General features: G+C 39.8%; 1 protein-coding gene across 2 annotated transcripts in view; it reads right to left on the minus strand.

The window, feature by feature from the left end:
• PLEKHG5 (pleckstrin homology and RhoGEF domain containing G5) overlaps positions 1-18,586 on the minus strand; it is a 98,506-nt gene that overhangs the window by 16,504 nt on the left and 63,416 nt on the right. Inside the window, exons 6-8 of one of the 2 annotated variants that reach the window (XM_053451769.1) lie at positions 16,212-16,303; positions 14,254-14,390; positions 10,558-10,721 (exon numbers count right to left, since the gene is read on the minus strand). In XM_053451769.1, the coding sequence (XP_053307744.1) occupies positions 10,558-10,721; positions 14,254-14,390; positions 16,212-16,303 (393 nt within the window). Of the gene's footprint in view, positions 1-2,445; positions 2,958-10,557; positions 10,722-14,253; positions 14,391-16,211; positions 16,304-18,586 lie in introns of those variants that run through there. The other variant, XM_053451770.1, reaches the window with a different exon arrangement.

Consider the following 18,586-nt stretch of genomic DNA (forward strand, 5'->3'; position numbering starts at 1 on the left):
TAATTATTATTATGATTAATATTATGCTATTATGTTTTTTTTTTTTACTGACTTGCCAAATATTTTATGTTAATTAAGTAATTGGGTCTATTACTGACAAAGAACCAGGAAATGTGTATAAATTAAGGACTGTCTAGCACAATCCATGCATGCGCACTGCCGACCAAGGGGCCGAGGAAACAGACTTAATGTATGGAGAGGATTCTGAGAAATCCCATGGTGAATTTTAATGCAAAAAGGGTAAAATATAAGATGGCGTTCAGCTATCATATGCATTACAGTTTATATGATGATTGGGGGGTCCCTTTAAGCGAACCACAGGGTGATACCCTAACAACCAACTTCATAGAATGTTTGATACTAATATCCTTTTATTAATATTTGATTAACATCTTTTTATATGCTGCAAATTGTACGTACAGACATATATCGAGTCTACTATAACCTTTTCAGAGGGTTACTATTTAATTGCTATGACCTAAACATCTCAAAGGGTTAATCATTCCAACTCACCGAGCTCACTGTGCATTATGAAGGACCAACCATAGTGAACTTTTGCCAAATGGACGATGAGGGTCCATAATGGTCCATAATGTATAGTTAACGAGACCAGACTGGGGATGATGAGGCTGCATCATCGTAAGAGTTGCCGGTGTTTGAGACGGCCATTCTAGTTATTGTGAGATTTAATTATGATTTGATTATGCATCACATGTGGCCCGTTGGTACTTGCAGAAGAGGTTCACATCTGTGCCAGTTAAAGGATTAGAATACTTTTCAGTGCCGTCTAAGAGGTTATAATGACAGTGTCAGGTACTACGGATTAAACAATAAAAGGGGCAAGATAAAAGAACATATCCCTCTCAGAATGTATTGTTAATCCTAATGGAAGGATTTAAAGCTGTTTGCTGTGCGGCGGTCGGCCCTCGGCCGCCGGCTGGAAATATTCCTTTGATACATTGTTATGTATAAACATAGTGACACCTAAGAAGAAGATACAGGCGAGCGGATCTGGGATCCACACACCGGAACAAGAAGACTCGGGAAAGTTTTTTCTCAAATAGTTAGAATTTTTTTTATTATTCTGCATTAAACATTTAACACAAGTGCTTCCATGTAAAGGAGGGGGCTTTCTAACAGCAGAGGAATAACATCCACTAAGGGTGGGTTTCTACAATATACATTTCATTTTATTACAAAATAAAATATTTGACATTTCCGTAAACGTCATTATATGGGTTTACTTAGCGTATAAAATTTAATGGGACCGATCCCCATGCTTTGAAGCCTGTCTTTTACGGGTTTGGATGTGAAAAAGGTTCTGTCACCTCATTAGAAATAAGAATATTGGATCGTTCTAATCAGAAACGAGACCGGCGGCTGGTATCACTGTGGCTTTTGGCCTTATCAGATTTCGAGTCTTCGTGTCATACGGTTCGGACACAAAAGAAAGTTAAAAGTAGCACAGAGTTGTCACCTAGTTCCGCAGTAAACGGGAAGGTGTCTTGGAGCCAACCTTCTTCTTTAAAGACCGGCGTCTCAACCATTAGTCTCATTTGCCCCATAAAGTTGTGAGGATGACATTTAGTCCAAAAGAAAAAAAAAGTGTCACTTAAGAGATAGTTGGGTACCTGCCTCGGGTGCATTTCATAAAAAGCCTGCAAGACCTCTAAACATAGATAATAATATCAGTGAAATAACGTCATGAATGTATTCCATCCAACTGTTTGTAGACGTTGGAGGAAATACACAACAGGTGCATCAGAAATAACGTTGGTTAATACGTTAGCGACGGTTGTCTCAATAGATAACATTCATTCCTGGACAGACCATGGAGTTTTTTTTGAACGGGGAGTTATGTTAATGTTGTGGTTCAAAATACTCCAAGGGAAATTAATATAATATCACTATGATGTATCTATCCACTCCCACCACTTTCACCAACAAAAGGTTATGGAACCCGATGATTGGAGACATTTACAAATAATGTTTATTTAATGCGATTAGGTGTAGAACGTAGACAATATATGTATTAAGTCAATGGACGGAGTAATTATGCGCAGATTTCAGTGGGTCACACCTCTCATTCAATGGACCAACCAGTCGGGGTAAAAGAACAGCCTTCCAACTGAAAAGAAGGACCATTTCAGGTAGAGGTACAAATGAAAGGAACCTTTTGACACCAATTCTTATTTCTACCAGGGCAACCTGCTGAGTGAGCATCCCCCGAGAGACTAAATCTTCACTCGCCCTTCAGGGTTTCCACTCATACTCATAAACATCCAATATATCAGAGATAAATGACCATGTGGGTGTCAAGATCTTAATGGAGCATTAGGTGACATCGGTGAACCTACTGGGCCCAAAGTGAATTAACTCAGACTGTTTGTCGGTAGTTTGTATGGAAATTATTAAATGAACACACAAAAGATTGCTATTTTATACCTCAGTATCCTTGTCTTCCTTTGTCTTCTCAGTTGGGTAAACTTGCGCATCGGTGTTACTTGACATTTTGGGTTTGATGGCATGCAGGTTCTCCTCGCCATTGTTCTTTGCCCATGATTGTGAGTTAAAAAGTTGGATTCGTGCTGCTACAAGACCGGTGGCTACTATCACTTCCATTTCTGTCCCAAGAACAGACGTTGGGTAGGTCAGCAATGTACTAAGACGAGTCAGGTGGCCCTCGCCATAAGCTCTGAAAGATTTCTCCTCTTGGACGTGCCACGTTTTAGCCCGAAACCCCTTCATTTTTTTAATTAATGGTCAAAAGAAGAACATTTTTCTTGTCCCATTCCAGGTTGCTAACCATCCATTTCGACCAACAGAAAATGGGGAAAAAAACAAAGTATGTCCAGAAAAAAACGATTCCATTCAAAATTCCAGCTTTCTGGGTTAGCTCCTCACAGTGCGTGCGATCGCTCGACACTACTGTATAAGCAAGGCTTCAGGTGCACGATTCACCTTTGATACCGTGGCCGAGGAAACCCCTGACGATAGATATACGAGGTGTCTGTAATCATCAGAGAGCAAAGTTTTGAACCGCTTGGTTCCTGATTGCCTTCTCCATGGAAACAACACAACATCTGTTTACTTGCTTAATGATCACCTCTATTTTTAATCTACGCGATATATGCAAATATAAAAACCCCGGGCAGTGCATATTGATGTCGTTTCGCCTTGCGTTCCATTCACGTTTTCCATATTTTGTGTTACGAACCAGAATATGATAACTAAGTGCAGAGAATGAAGGGGGAAAAGGAATTAATCTTAGGAATATGGACTCGCTGATGTTTTAAAATGTAACTCTTTAGTTCCCTTCATAATTCAGACAGAATGTAGGTTACAGGTTGTATGAAAGACGTCTAAGTGAGTTTGGAGCTCACAGACTTTCGTTAAACCAGTGGCTAAACCTCCCAACCGACACAGCGTGAAGATGGAATCCCTCACAACCCCTTTAATCATTTTTCTTAGTAGTATTCACTTGTTACCGGATGACAACGCAAAGAATATTCCATGTAGACACAAGTATACCAAGAAAATAGCCAAGAAAATACAAAAAAGCTAAAAGACAAAAATAAAGAACGTCCCATTTGTTTATTATAGTACGCAACTGTAGTTTGTAAGCTTTGCGAGTCAGGGTCTCCTTACGGAACTTGCTGGCGCCGTATAAATAAAAGATAATAATAACGGTATGTTATTTGTTAAAGATACAATAATGGTAAAAGGAAAATAAAAATCTCACTCTACTCATTCTCTATATATTTGGCACAAAAACATCAATTACTTTTTTTTTATTTCTTTCTACCTCTTTAACCATTTTCTATACCTTTCTAATTTAATGTTTTCGAATAGTTTTCTTTAAACGTTAAAGTACCGTATGCATGAGATCCTGGCCCCCCATCAGATGAAACAAAAGACAAATAACACACCGTCAATGTACTGGGACCAGACTTTTCAAACTTCAAAAACGGCCGGCTTTTTTCAGCACTTTCATTTGTGACATCGGGGCATCGGGATAAGGGCATTCGAGTGAAACAAGATACACAAAGACACAGATGTACAAATAGCCACTTTTAAAAAACAGGAACTGAATAAACACCACCAGATCTTCCAAAAACAGAGGAATCACCATCGGAATTCTAATACCAAATTCCAATACAACATTCCTTGATGGTTTTAGGATCGCAGGATTTTTTTTTCTTCCGTCAACCTGTAAACTGAGATCTGTTTCTATGACCGGCACGGGGGAAGACGAAGGGAAATCATAATATCCAGCGAGTGAAAACATGTCTTATTTCCATGCGACAATTGCTGAATAATCAACAGATTAATCTGATTATTCAGTAATATTACGGTCCTTCTGATAATCAGTAGATTCAATGATTATACTTTTTTTTTAAGTATGAAAAAAAAGTCACAGGAAAACTTTATTTTCAGCGCGTGTTACTTTGTAGCCACTTTAAATACACAACCCATTTCTCTGGGATCTTAAAACGAGGAAATTAAGATAATTATACAGAATATATTTCTACTTTCCATTATCGGTATTTATGTTTGTACCAAGGTTATTTAGGACAATCAAAAAGAAACTTGACCTTCATCTTGATTATGAATTAAACCTGCTTCTTAAGGGCAAACGTAATGCACCAACATGTTCATTTTTATAAAGCATAGTGCTGGGGGGGCTTTGGGGGCCCCAAAACATATATAATTTTACATATTTTTCTATGTTGGCCAAAGAAAAACCCCAATCAACTTCAACTAAAAATGTTCGCAACTGAACTCTCCATTGCAGGTGAGTTAACGCATTCATTTGGCCTCGATAGGATTAATTAGAGATTATGATAATTAAAAAAGGATGCCGGCCACAAAGGGAGCCGCTTCCTCATACTAGAACGAGATTGGTTTCAAATTGCTTTTGAAACTATATGGAATGTGCCAGAAATGTCGTAAAAGACAGGAAATCATAAGTTAATTAAGGCCCACGGTGGGAAGGTTTCTCCTACAAGCTATGATACTGATAAACAGGGAGCAAGTTTACAATAAGATAAAAGTTGCTTTGGATATTGGCTGGCTCCATTCAGTTCCCTAATGGCTGTTTGCGGTCCACTTGATTTAGTGAGTCCAACTTGTGTAAGTCTGCTAGACCACAAGTTCACATATTCACTAACATCTACATAACTTCAAACTCAACTGCTTTACAGTTGGGCTTAGTGAGTTGAGCTCGTCTCCCATCTCACAAAAACTTGGTAGTAAGTTCCATAACTTGAGTTTGTGACCACTTGGCAGCACCTAGAATGTCAGATAATATTCAAGTTGCTGTTCGCGTTGTAGCAACATAATTTAAGTTGGAAACAAAAAACACACGTCCATCAATCAACTTTTCTTATTAACCTTTTAACTTTACGGTCAACTCATTGAATAAACCAATATATATAAACTTTTATAATTCCAAAATCTCCCTTGGGTGACCTAACTAACCAGGTTAACTTCATAATTTTTTCCCCCGGTGATATACCCCATGTACGCAGTTGTGGTTTTCCAATATTATTATGTATGAGATATATTATTATGTGGTAGATATGTTAACCACATTAATATTATGCCTTCAACGCACAATCCCCGACTGCCGCCTCCTTCGAGACGTGTATTCTTAAATCCATTCGCACCTAATCGACGACATCATTTATGAGAGGTGCCAGCGGATTTGTCTCGGTATCACAGAATAATGTCACGTTTGGAGTATTTAAAATGCTGCTGCCAAGGCAAATATTGTATTCATATGTATAGCCTTAAACATCTGCAATCATGAACGCATTCTTGCATTATTTATTAGTTTCTTCATGAAAAAGAATTGCATCAAAAGATGGCGGCTCCCGACAAGCTGAAGATTCGGCAGTGGACCGAAATATTAAAAAAAACCTCAACAAGCGTCCTACTAAAGCGATAAAAAGAATTTCCCGTTCCATTATACTATTTGCTATATTTGGCACATTTGGCATTGAATAAAGCGGGCTCGGACAGGCTATCCGGCATGCGGGGCAAACACATGGTCGGCTGCTGGCCGACGGCTCTCTATATTCTACCGACCTGCTGCTCCAGAGCCAGATCGGGCGCTGCGATGTGCGGACGCTGGCTGGAGCTGTCCGTCCGCACGCTACTGAGCTTAAAAGCGCATTGTGCGGACCCTCATATCCAGCAACGTGACAAAAAGAATGTCACGTGCAGCCGCTGACATACCGCTGTCGGCTGCACTAAGGTGAGTTGGCAGCCGTCGGCCTTAAAGTGCCAGGGCCACCTAGTCATGCCCAGTCCGTTCCGGGAATGAAGCACTGTTTTTTTTATCTCTGCAGTGCTGATTTATTATAGAAAGGAAGGTTGTATGCTCTCCGTCGTAGGTCGCTATTCATTATAGTAGCGACAGAGCGATAACCTGCCTCGATGAACATTTTCACATGCTGTCGGTTGGACCTTCCTAACCTTGGGAAAGATATGGTGTCTTAATAACTACCAGAGTCTTCATTATTGCCTTCTTCTTACTATCTAAAGTGATTCCGTTGGGTATAATAAAGATAACCCCATTATCAGCCCCCTCCCATTAATCACCGGCTCAGTCCGTACGTTAGCGAGTCAGGAGCTACCCAGTCCGCGGCTCGATTTCTGATCGCGTTATGGCCATATTTTAATTATTTATTATTATTATTATTTTTAAGATTGTAACCTGAAGGTTCTATTGTAAGATCTTGTAATTGTATCTGCATCGACTCAGGTCTGGGTCTTTATAGCAGGGAAGACGTGCAGACTAGACGGGCCGAATGAGTCAAATTCCGTCAAATTCTATTTTTCTATGTTTAAATTTAAAATCAAGGCTGCCTTGCGTATGCCGGTCCTTGGGATCGGGTGAGGTTAATTCTCAGCACACATATTAAGTTGTTTACCGTTTATGTTGGTAAACAGATCAAGCGGTAGGTGCTGCCTTAAGCAGTTTTTAATGACAGCTCCGCAAATAAACGCCTGATAACGCGGGAATTTACCCAGATTTAGGGATTAGGTACAAGGTTTCACTAACAAAAGGGGGGCCGTTCGTCAAAGTCGTCATGTTTGAAAACTAAATCAAAAACAACGCAAAGAAAGTTGTGTTTTTTTCAAGGACTGTATATCTGGAACTCACAATAACAAGTTTTTGGTAAAAAGAATTGGAAACTTTACCAAAAGTCAAGTAAATGGAGATTTGATCTTTATATTTTTGGCCACTTGTGTGAACGTCCACAGATCTCTCCCAAGGAGGGACAAAGACAAGAAAACTCTCTCCATTCACCCTCATTAATGCCCTCCTTTATGTTTTATCCAAATATCTCCCTTATTTATATTCACCTTCACTTATTTATTCTTTCATTTTATTTTTTGAAACTTTTACAAGGGTTTTAGAAATTAGAAAGGTTCGAGCAGCCAACGCCACTGATTTTTATGCTCAGATCTTAAAAGATGGCCATATATTTCTGTCTAGAGATCCACCACCGTAAATCATAGCTCCGACATCTTGTGAGTTACCAACCACAGTATCATACCTCCCAACTGTCCTGCATTTTTGGGGACAGAACTGATTTCTGGCACTTTCATTCTCTCCAACCAAACACATCCACTGTGCTGGTCATTCAAGCTATGACATGGATTGAGGTGATTTTCCACCCCAGAGGTCTATCTGCCCCCCCTTGATTTTGAGGTAGGAGGACCGCCATCCCCCTGGACCCGCCACCCTAGATCTAGTTGGTCTTGGCCGCAATACATTGCTGATTCTAAGGTAAAAGCTGGATATATATAATATGACCTGTGATATTATTCTCCCGTATAACGTATATCCGGCTCTTCACATAAACCCCATGGATCACGTAAATGATCATAGAGAAGGGTGAAGTCCAACACGCGCCGTATGCAAAGCTGTCTTTTATGCTCTTTGTGACGAGCGTGACGGGTACAACCTTACCGAAGTGTTTTATAGACATAAAAAGTACAGAGTGCAGCGCAAAAAATACATATTATAGGCCTAATTACATTAAACCTGTTTCAGAGCAGAGAGTCAGGACCTGTCCCAACGTCCTTAACCCTCCGATCCGTTTCTCCTGCTTATCTTCAGTAACCTTCTGAGATGCTGCCTCCTATCATGGATCTTCACATCATAACTTTTAGGGATGGAAATAAATTGTCTATGCTAGATCCTCCTTATACCGGGGTCATTCCTCCTAACCCAGTACCTACTAGACTAATTCTCATACCTCCCAACACCTTTAATGATCAGAGAATTATTTTTTTTGTACTGGGTATAGTACGTCAATTAGGAGACATCTCTGTCTATACACGAGAGATATCAGGGTAGGAAAGAGGAACGGAGGGACTTGTGTCCCACGGAGGGACTGTCCCTAATAAACAGAGTCACTTGGGAGGTATGGTAGTCACCCTTGAGATTATGGTGTACGTTTTCTTCTGGTTTTCCCGGCTGGAGACAGCTGAGAATTACTGTAATGAGAGTTACGCCGTCAGCAGACCGCCGGCGCTCACACTCAGCACAGATTCCCTCTAAACATATGTTACACGGACTGAAGTTTCAGACAGTTTGAAAACTTTGACCACGAGAATCAGGGGAATTTATTCCCCCCCATTACACTGTATTTTTTTTTTTTATTAAACACAGATTTCCTACACTTTAAAGAAAATGAAAGCAACAACACATTCAGGATGACAACACCTACTTTAAAACAATAAGGGGGCCGGGGCTGCTACCAAAGGAACAGATTGTTGGCTTGTACCAGGTTATGATGTCATAGGGCATTAGCAGCCAATCAAATTGAGCTTTGATCGTCTGAAGGGTCATTATTTCTTCTACGCATCCCCCTTTAAATATTTTTAATTAATAAGATAATGGGAAAAGACTTTAGATGTTGTTGGATGAGCTTTTTTTCTCAATGTTACACTTTTCTGTTACCATGACAACAGAATAATACAAAAAATACCGCATGATCGTAGAGACGTACAGGTATTCCAGAAACACCAGGGAGGACATGATAGACTTTTAAAAAAAATCTACCCATATCGGCATTGAAAGAATGTAACAAATATTTCAGTTGAGAAACACGGGGAAAGCTGATAAATCTGTACAGCGCTGCGGAAGTTGATGGCGCTATATAAAACAATAAATAATAATAATCTCTCTAAAGTAAACAGCAGGATTTCACTGTGACCGATTGCCAAACGAAATAAAAATCCGGTGTTAATGTCCCTTTAAGTGTTTGCTCCGCTGATACTGAACACGGCCGGGATTGGCGACAGGGATTAGTAAATGAGTTTCTGTGCGTACTTTGCGAGTTCATAATCTACGCGGACTTTGGTCTTAGATCATGGATGTCACGCTGAAGAGAAAGTGCAGAAGAAGGAGCAAGTGGGAACGAAGTCACGGACATCCGCGAGAACGGGTTCCCCCGAGTCTCTGGGTTTTCACCGGACTCTCGGAGTCTCGGGTTGGAGGGGCAGATTCTCCGGGTGAGACAGTCTGGAGCGGATATCGAAGCATCCTAAGTGGTGCTAAGGGGTTTATCACAATATAAATGCTTGCTTGAATACAGGTGACTTAAATAAGAATGTCTTTGTACTGATACATTATGGTTGTCATAACAACCATTATTAGAGGCATTTCTTTGTCACTACATATGATGGTTGAGATGCACTATTAAAGGGTTAATACTAGAAGAGCCTTGAGAACCAATAACAATAATATATCTGCATATAATATAATATATCTACAAATATATATCTACAAGACCTACAGGACTTAATTGCCCCAGGCTGTAGGGGGCGCTATTTGAACAACCCAAAAACATGCAACTAATAAGAGAATAGCAGCAATGCGATTGGAAAGAGATTAAAAAAAACCTTTATTGCCCTCAGAGTTAATCCAACAGGAGCGTGGTCCAACAGTAATAAACTAAGAGTTTCCCTCGTGCGTCAAGAACCCTTTCACCTGCTTATTCATTTTCACAATAACCCCAAGCAGCAGACACATTAACCAACGTTACCGATAAGAGATCAGCAATATGAGATGAAGCTTGCGGCTGTTGACAGCGGGATTGTAGCCTGAGTTTCTCATTTGGCTAGCTGGAAATCACCATCCAGAGGGGTAACGAGAACATTTTAACTCATGGAAAAGGCAGTGGATGCATGGAACAGACTTCCAGTGGAAGTAGTGCAGGCAAACACAGTAACTGAATTCAAGAGAGCTTGGGTTATTTATAAATCTATCTTGAATATAGTTTTCAACATGAAACGTTATTCACAAAATGCACACAAGATGGGCCAATTTTATCGATTATATCTACCTTCTGACAATTGACTCCTGGCTTCCTGATTTTCTGAATCTCTATGGCATGAAGCCACACTGACAAACATTCATTATCCTAAGCGGTCATGTCTACCTGTACCTGCCCAGGTGTACCAGGCAAGAACACACGGAATATGTAACTACACGGTTCTATCGGGACATCAGGGTCACTGATATCTTTAACTCACCAAGATATCCGCGTTTTCTTTTTTGAACGGCGGCTGGTCAGATCTCTCCGCCGCGGGGTTGAAGATGTAGGCGGATGTGGCCCCTGTGTTCCTCATTATGGGTAGACTCAAAGATCTAAAATCTTTCACTGCCTGCTCCACCTTCAGCTCATCACCTGGTTTGGCTGTGAAACGGTTAATACAAATCAGTCATTAAAACCCGGATTCTTTATATCAAATGTAAACGAATATACACATGAAATAAACCAGATATGACCGTTTTTGAGTGATATTTATTAATATACTATAGATCAGGGGGACGAAGAGAAGACTGATTTGTGTTTTAAAGACCCCTGGCATTTAAAGGGTTACAACATTTGCCTGATTTGACACATTTTCTCTGCAAAAGAAGTTTGAGAATTGGCTGAAGAAGCAGATGAATACAGATATTAATGTAAGAGTCACAAAATAATCTGCCTGCTGGCAGACTCCTTTATAATATTTGTTGCTCATACAGCTCCCTCTAGTGGTGGAAATGTGTTACTGTAAAAAAAATATCTTGCTTTCATTAAAATACATAACCTACCATTCAAAAGTTTGGGGTCACGGAGAAATATCCTTGTTTTTAACAAAACAAAAAAAAATTGCAAATTTTGCCCATGGAAAAAACATTAAAATGGATCAGAAATCCAGCGCAGACGTTGTAAATGACTATTTTAGCTGGAAATGGCTGATTTTTAAATTTCTTCCAAGGTGTACAAAGACCCGCTGTTCGCTGATCCAAGTTTATGATTTTGGAAAGTTAATTGATCGCTGGAAAGTTCTTTTTCAATTATGTTAGAATGGAAAACAAGGGCATTTGTCAGTGACCCCAAACTTTTGAACGGTAGCGTACATAGAACTCTTTTGACGTTATAAACAGTATTACTAAACATATTGAATAATCAGAAAGTTAGCACCAGTTTGTTTTAATGAAGCCGCACCAAAGGAGGTCAACCCTGGGCAGGAACTGCGAGCAACCACTATGAGTTAACTTTAGTAAAGTAGCAAAGTAGCCCTTTTGTATATTTCAGGAAATGCTCAGATGAAAACTTCCTGTAGTTTTAACCAATCGGAATACAGCTGGAATTCAAATCTTGGCCACTAACGTAAAGATTGTATAACCTGACACATTTTATAACCTTTACAAACCTATTCATCTCAAAATGTTCTATTTTTAGGTTTACCAAAATAAAGAATGAAAAAAAGGGGAATCATAGCTATCCGTGTGGAATGAGTAGGGTTAAAGCATCAGCGGCAGAGAATTATGGGTAAAAAAAAAAAAAAAGTGAAACAGATTTAACAAGCAGCTTGTTAATAAAATCAAGCTACCCGTGCATTCGCGGAAGCATATTGGGAACAGACATATTCCCAGCAAGATGCCAACAGCCATGCCAATGCCACCTGCTTATTAAATACCGATTATGCAATATCTGCACTTCAGCACACATTAATCAGAGTGTGACGGCTCGTAAAACATTCTCTCTCGCAGAAATAGTGGTTAAATATCTCATTATTATTATTTATATAGCGCTCCTTGTAGTCCCTACATTCAAAGGGTCTGACCAAACTAGGACCGACAGATTCAGACGACCCGACATATTGGGAAAAGAGGGTCCCCCTCGGAAGCTTACGAAGTAGAGCATATCTATGTTTTGGGTTTTTTTGCATAAAGACCTATAATTTCCTTCTTTTAGTCCAGATAAGGATTACTTAGTAGATTAGAGATCAGATTTCTAAAAAAGAGAGAAGAAGAAAAAAAAGAAAGAAAAAAATAAATCGAAAGAAACTGGAAACAAAACAAAAAGAAATAATAAGTGGGAATAGAATAAGTTCACTAACCCCAAGTTTTAGCTTTAAATAATAGTACATTAAATCGTTTAAATGGTAAGAGAGGAAACAATGAGGCAAATTCTAAAAGGCATAACTTTATTTAGAAAGGGATTTAAGTAAATGAAGAATAATAGATGGATGAGATGAGTCTCCTACCAGGAAAATAGACTCTAAGCCCGCATGGGGCAGACGTAAGGATCTCCCGGACAAAAGACGAGACATTGTAAGATTTGAGGTTTTACAGCAGGTAGATGAAAGGGCCGACTAAATAGGCCGAGCCGCTCGCCCGCTCGTACATTCTATGTTTCTACGAGTTTAGTAAAATTCCCCACGTTGTGAGTTTTCATACAGAGAAACTGTCAGGAACAATGACATCAAAGACTGGGTGTAAAACCAGATCAGGAAAGGGAAGATATCAGAGCGCAGGTCAACAAAGGACATTTAAGGACTGAAAAGCAGGATGGGGGAGAGCGAGGGGGGAGAGAAAGAGAGGCCAAGAGAGAGAGGGTGAGAGGCAAGTAAGAGAAGTGTAGAACGAGAGACTGAGAAAAAGGATAATGAGAAAAAGCGAGTTGGGATTAGTAAATACACAGGAGAAGCACAGGGAGATGGGGTTATTATTATTTATTGGTTTATATAGCACCGGCATATTCCACAGCGATGTACAATGAGTAAAAAGTAGTGCATCATAAAACAATTTGGGGTTACCCAAACAAAAAGCAAGGACGGGTAACAGACAAAAATACAAAGGGTTACGAGCCAGGTTACTGTTACTGTTGCCTACAAGCAACTCTATAATCTTTTAATTACAAACACCATTCTTTTCGTAAAGTGTATCTATTTAACAGATTATTTTCTATAGTTTTTTTTTTTTTGTTCTCAATGTATTACATAACGTACAGTAAATCTATCTGTTTTAACTGGCTGCTAAGGTACACCAGCATCTGGCTGATTGTCGGAGCCAAATGAAGAATTACAGTTAGATCATTATACGAAATTAACCCTTATGAAGACCGTGATCGTAAATGAACTATTTAACCGGCCCTTAATTGGACTGACCGTTTTACGGGTTCGACATATCGAGAAACCCCATCTCGTACAGAAAAGGTTAAAGAAAATACGCTGGTTAGCTCATTCTGCATGCAAAGGGGTAAGCGTGGGTTAACAGCGACAAATAAGTGACATATTAGCACCAAATGTGATTTACCTTTATATGCTGTCAATGACATGTAACAGGCAGCCGTGGAGGATCGTAACCGCTCGGAACACAGACGTTTCTGCCTGCATAGGGAACAAGCAGGCTGCCTGCTTTCTGTTTCACTGCAAGCCGAAGCCTCATGGAGCATCCTGTTTACCGTTTCCTGAAGGTGCATCCTACTCTTGGAGTTTCCCAAGCATTTGCTAAGGGCTTGGGGTACAAATGACTTTACCGAGTCCTGGAATGCCTTCCGATAATTCACACATGGGGATGTTGTAATGAAAGCAAACTCCTACTTTATAAGTTACTGTAAATCCTCTTCCAGTACTATGCAGCTGCGAGATGTTTGCTGAAGGGAATGTATTTACATTCCCCTAGGCCATGGCTGCCTTTGGGTGATCAAACACTACTCGGGCAATTAGAAGAGTCAAATAAAATGATTCATTTTAATGATTGTTTGTACTCAACAGAGGTGGTTACAATTGAATGGCTTACAATTTCTAGGTCCCTTTTGCCATCATCATCGTCATCATCATGAGTCTCAGAACTCCATTACTCCACTACCTTTATGACCGATTGTAAACACAGCTTCAGATGTTTGTAAAGGATAATGGTCAACAATGAGAAGCACTGTAGGGTTCTCTTACCTTTCACTTTAAGATAATGCCCTCCAAATCTGTACGCTTCGAAGTTGAGTGATAGAGGTGTGTTGGACTGATCCAGGAATATATCCACTTTGTTCAGTTCTATTCCCTTTCTTTCAAAGGCCGGTATCAAAACTTCCCTTGAATGAAACAAAGTAAATGAATTAATACACAAATGACAAATTCTAGGTATTGGGCTAGGTTTACATTGATGTCTTTGAATAAGGTGTTAGAATGCCCAGTTGGTGCCACCTATGTTGATTATATATGCATTTTTTTGTTGCCCTGGTAAAATAAACTTGCAGAAAACCAAGATCTGGAGATTGATGACCTTCTGGCTATCCAGATGTGGAGAACCTCGTTCCCCCAATGCGCGGCCGGACAATATGGAAAATTTTGTAGTCTTCACCAGCTGGCGTGTCGGAGGTTAGCCACAAGTGGCTTTTATTTATAGGTAATGTACAGATACAAACTGGAATCCACATGTGATTCTAATAGCATCCTACGCATGTAAATGTTTGTTAAGTCTCTCTGGACGATGCAAATCAAACCTTCTCTAAGCCCAGGAAGTCATGTGTTTTGGAGCCCCAGCTGGAAAATGATCAAATCATTTCTGCTGTCTCAAGAAGTAAACCAACCCTTGACATGATGTATAGATCAGCGTATGAGTACGCTTCCTGAAGGGTATCATTGAGAGGTCTTACATTTCTGGGGCAACAAGTAGTAGCCATGAACATGGTGCACCGCATACACCTTTATGCCAAGATGATGAAACCATATATAATGAAAACATAAGCCAAATGGCCACTTCAAATATGGATGGGAACCAGGGGTAGGCAAAGTGTTTGTACCTGGACATCAATGTCCCTGACAAGGTTTGTGGAAGTCATTGTTGCTTGTGGGGCATTTAGTCAAAGAATGTTGCTGCCTACCCCTGGTGGGAACCTTACGATCTAGAAGACACTTCATCCAGAGTTTTGGAGCAGTGCTTTGTACAGAGTGTTTCAATGAATCCCTAACAATACTCCTCTGAGAGAGAGAGAAAATCTTCTTCGTTCTGTTTCATGAGATACGTTATCTGAAGTTCAGTTATGCCTGCAGAAGATTCACCTTTGTAAACGTTATACAGAATATCTCTTTGGCCTTTCATCGGAATGCCGAGCTAAAAGGTCAGCTTTTTGGGCTCAATAAGTGAGTTATGCAGTGAACTATCGGTGTCTAATGTTAATGAGCGTAACTAATAAAAAGAAGCAAAGCGAGCAATGGAATCAAAAAGGTCATGTTCTAAATGAATGTTCTCCATCTCAGAGCTTAATATGAGACATCAAGTGAAATGTCTGTTGTTGTTGTGTCTTCACTGCAGGAAAAGCCTGTCTTTCTGCCAGCGCAGACCAACCCTTTACACTTCTGTGCGCTGGCGGACGATTCAAGGTACCGTGACATTCTGAAGCTTCCCGTCAGGACCTCTCAACAGAAGAGGAATGGAGTGATGAGAGAAGGGCAGATCTCACCCTCCTTCCAGATGAAAACCAGGCAACAGGTACTTCTTCTTCTCTAGAAAGGAGGCTCTATGTCGCTGAATCCAATGGAAACTGATCTAGCTCTGGAGACAACATTCCCTAGTATTTCCAAATAAATTTCTATCTAAGGAACTGTCTGCCATGTCTGTAGGAGCTTTGAGTCAACACTTCTGGCCATCCTTTAGGAGATTTTCCCCCCATGTGATTTGTACATGCGGTTTCCAGTGATTGTGGTCAAAAGAATACAACGTCGATGTCTATAAGAGACAACCTTTCCATATAGGTGACACATTGCAGATTGTAATGAAAGGAACATGTGTTATTCAGTCTGCAAGCCGGACAACTTTTACAGTCCTGTGGCTATATGGTCTTCCAATACATTACATTGACTTGTGTTACTTTTTAAACTTTTGTATTTAAGAGAAAAAAACAAGCATTTACCCCAGTGATTTTTTCTTCATTGCAGGAACGATTTCAGTTTCTATGTCAACGTTTAAATCAAATTTTAAGGTGAAGCACTCTTTGCTTGGGTCCTGCAGCACAAGACATTAAGACAAAAGAGAAAGAAAAACATTATTAATATCGTCTTTGATGGACACATGACACAACTGTTACACGCTGTGTTTCTCAGCTCTTATTGCCCAATGTAAAAAACACAGCCAAACACGTTAAATAAAAATGAATAATTTATGTGTGTTATTGAAAAAACAGATATTAATATAAATTATATTTTTTAGATAAAGGATTTTTATTTTCGGCTCCATCCGAAACGAGGCCCTTAATGGATCTCTTAACATAAAACTCTTCAGAGCTGTCATGGGTTCAAAGGCTATTTTATTTATTTTTTTTAAATAATAGTTAACATTAGCGAGATTTTACATATTTTTCACCTCCGCAAGTTGAGTAAAATAAGACGGTAAAAAAAATAGCCAATTGGGGAGCAAACCGAAGCTTAAATAATCACCAATTCATCGAGGTGTTGCTGGTAGAGGGATGACCTGCCAGAAAACCCTCAATAACAGATAGTAGAAGAAATAATAAAGCACAAAATAAAAGAAATAAAATAAATAAAAAACCTACTTATTATGCATGTCAATTAGCCAACGTACATTTTAAACCTTCCAAGGGGCCGTTGTTGGGGGCATGGGGAGAAGATGGCCCCTTGTTAGGGCCAAAACCTACATTGGCTAATTAGAATTTCACATAAGAGTGAATTTATTATTATTATTATTATTATTATTATAGTATTATAAGGGCACTCATGCCATGGCCAGGTAAACCAAATAGATGTCCAATCATGATCGCTGGCTAAGCAAAAGCTAAGTATAATAAGGCATCTCTCGCCATGGATGAATACGAAATGAAGTCACTTCCACCATGGTTACAGAGATATTCCCCCGGCGCAGACTAGATGGGACCAATGGTCCTTATCTGCCTTCTACGTTTCTATGGCATAAAAAAGACCCATTTACGCACGCAAAGGCAACAGCTGGGAAAAGCACAGGTGAAAACCAATCGCTTAATGAATGGCGCGAGCGGAAAAAAGTTCAGAATCAATCTTTTTGATGGCTTTCCACATGCGGACTAACATAAAAGGATATATCCTGTGCCATGGATCTTTTTTTGGGGGGGCGTATTGTATATTTGTAAGCATAAGCTTTCCCCAAACGTTAGATCCATCACAGGTAGGTATTGGGATGTAAGAGTAATTTTTAGTAAAATTTGTCTTAGAAAACATTTGTTTGTGACGTTGCCCTTCATATGAAATGCATGCGGCATGGTGGCGGGGGGGGCACCATCCCTTTAACGCTAAGTGAGGAAGCGGTGGGCTAGGACCAATGGGATTAAGAAAACTATACAAGTAACTCATACATGTGATAGGTAGGTGTTTGAAACAAAACCACAACGTGTTTGTGCCCCATTGTTAATCCATTAGTGGTTTAAGAACTTTGGTCCATGTAAATAAGAAAGCAATTAGGTATTCCTAATTAAAAGCAATTATTACAATGGGAAGGAGTGAAGATCATTGAAACACAAAGCACTGGAGGCGCAGGACTATGGAGAGTAAAAAAAACAATTATTACAATGGAAACGAGCGTAGATCATGCCGGAACTATTCAATTCACAAAGCGACCACCTAGAACGCTCGCTGATCCGGCTCCATTAAAGCTTTCAGACGCTGACGTGCATTGAATGGACCCGGACATTGTAACAGCTGAACACAAGCAGCCCATTGTATGTCTCCATCCCAAATCATACACTGAAAAGAAACTATGGTAGAAATACCTTAAACACGGTTTAAATAATCATCAGAATGTTCTATCATGACAAGGACCATTGAACTATGGCGAGTGCTAGCAGGTCTCAACAATACGCATAATAAGTGTCCATTTCAGCTCTCTAGCAAAATACAGGAGAGACGTTTATTCGAAAGGACAAAAAACTAGAGGGTCTGAGGTTTAGATGTAACTTTAATTTATTGAGAGGGTAGTAGATAAATGGAACAGCCTCCCCGCAGACGTGGTAGAAGCTAATCTAAGAAGACAGCAAGGACTGATTCCGGTTTGAGGTTTTAAATGAGGGGAAAACAGGCAGACTAGATGGGGCCGAACGGCTCTGATCTGCCGGCAGATTCTATGTTACTATGTTTTTTTTCTTATACGTTTTATTATTCCCGTGTGTTTGGAGCACTGGAAGCAGCACTTTTATTCACATAACACTTTGCCAGTCGCCCTCGGAGAGATTCATTTACGCTTTTCCCCTTGAGAACATTCTGAACAAAGCAGCCTGCTGTAAAAATATAAATAATGTAAAGA

Source organism: Spea bombifrons, chromosome 12 (genome assembly GCF_027358695.1).
Source record: "Spea bombifrons isolate aSpeBom1 chromosome 12, aSpeBom1.2.pri, whole genome shotgun sequence".
NCBI classification, from domain to species: domain Eukaryota; kingdom Metazoa; phylum Chordata; class Amphibia; order Anura; family Pelobatidae; genus Spea; species Spea bombifrons.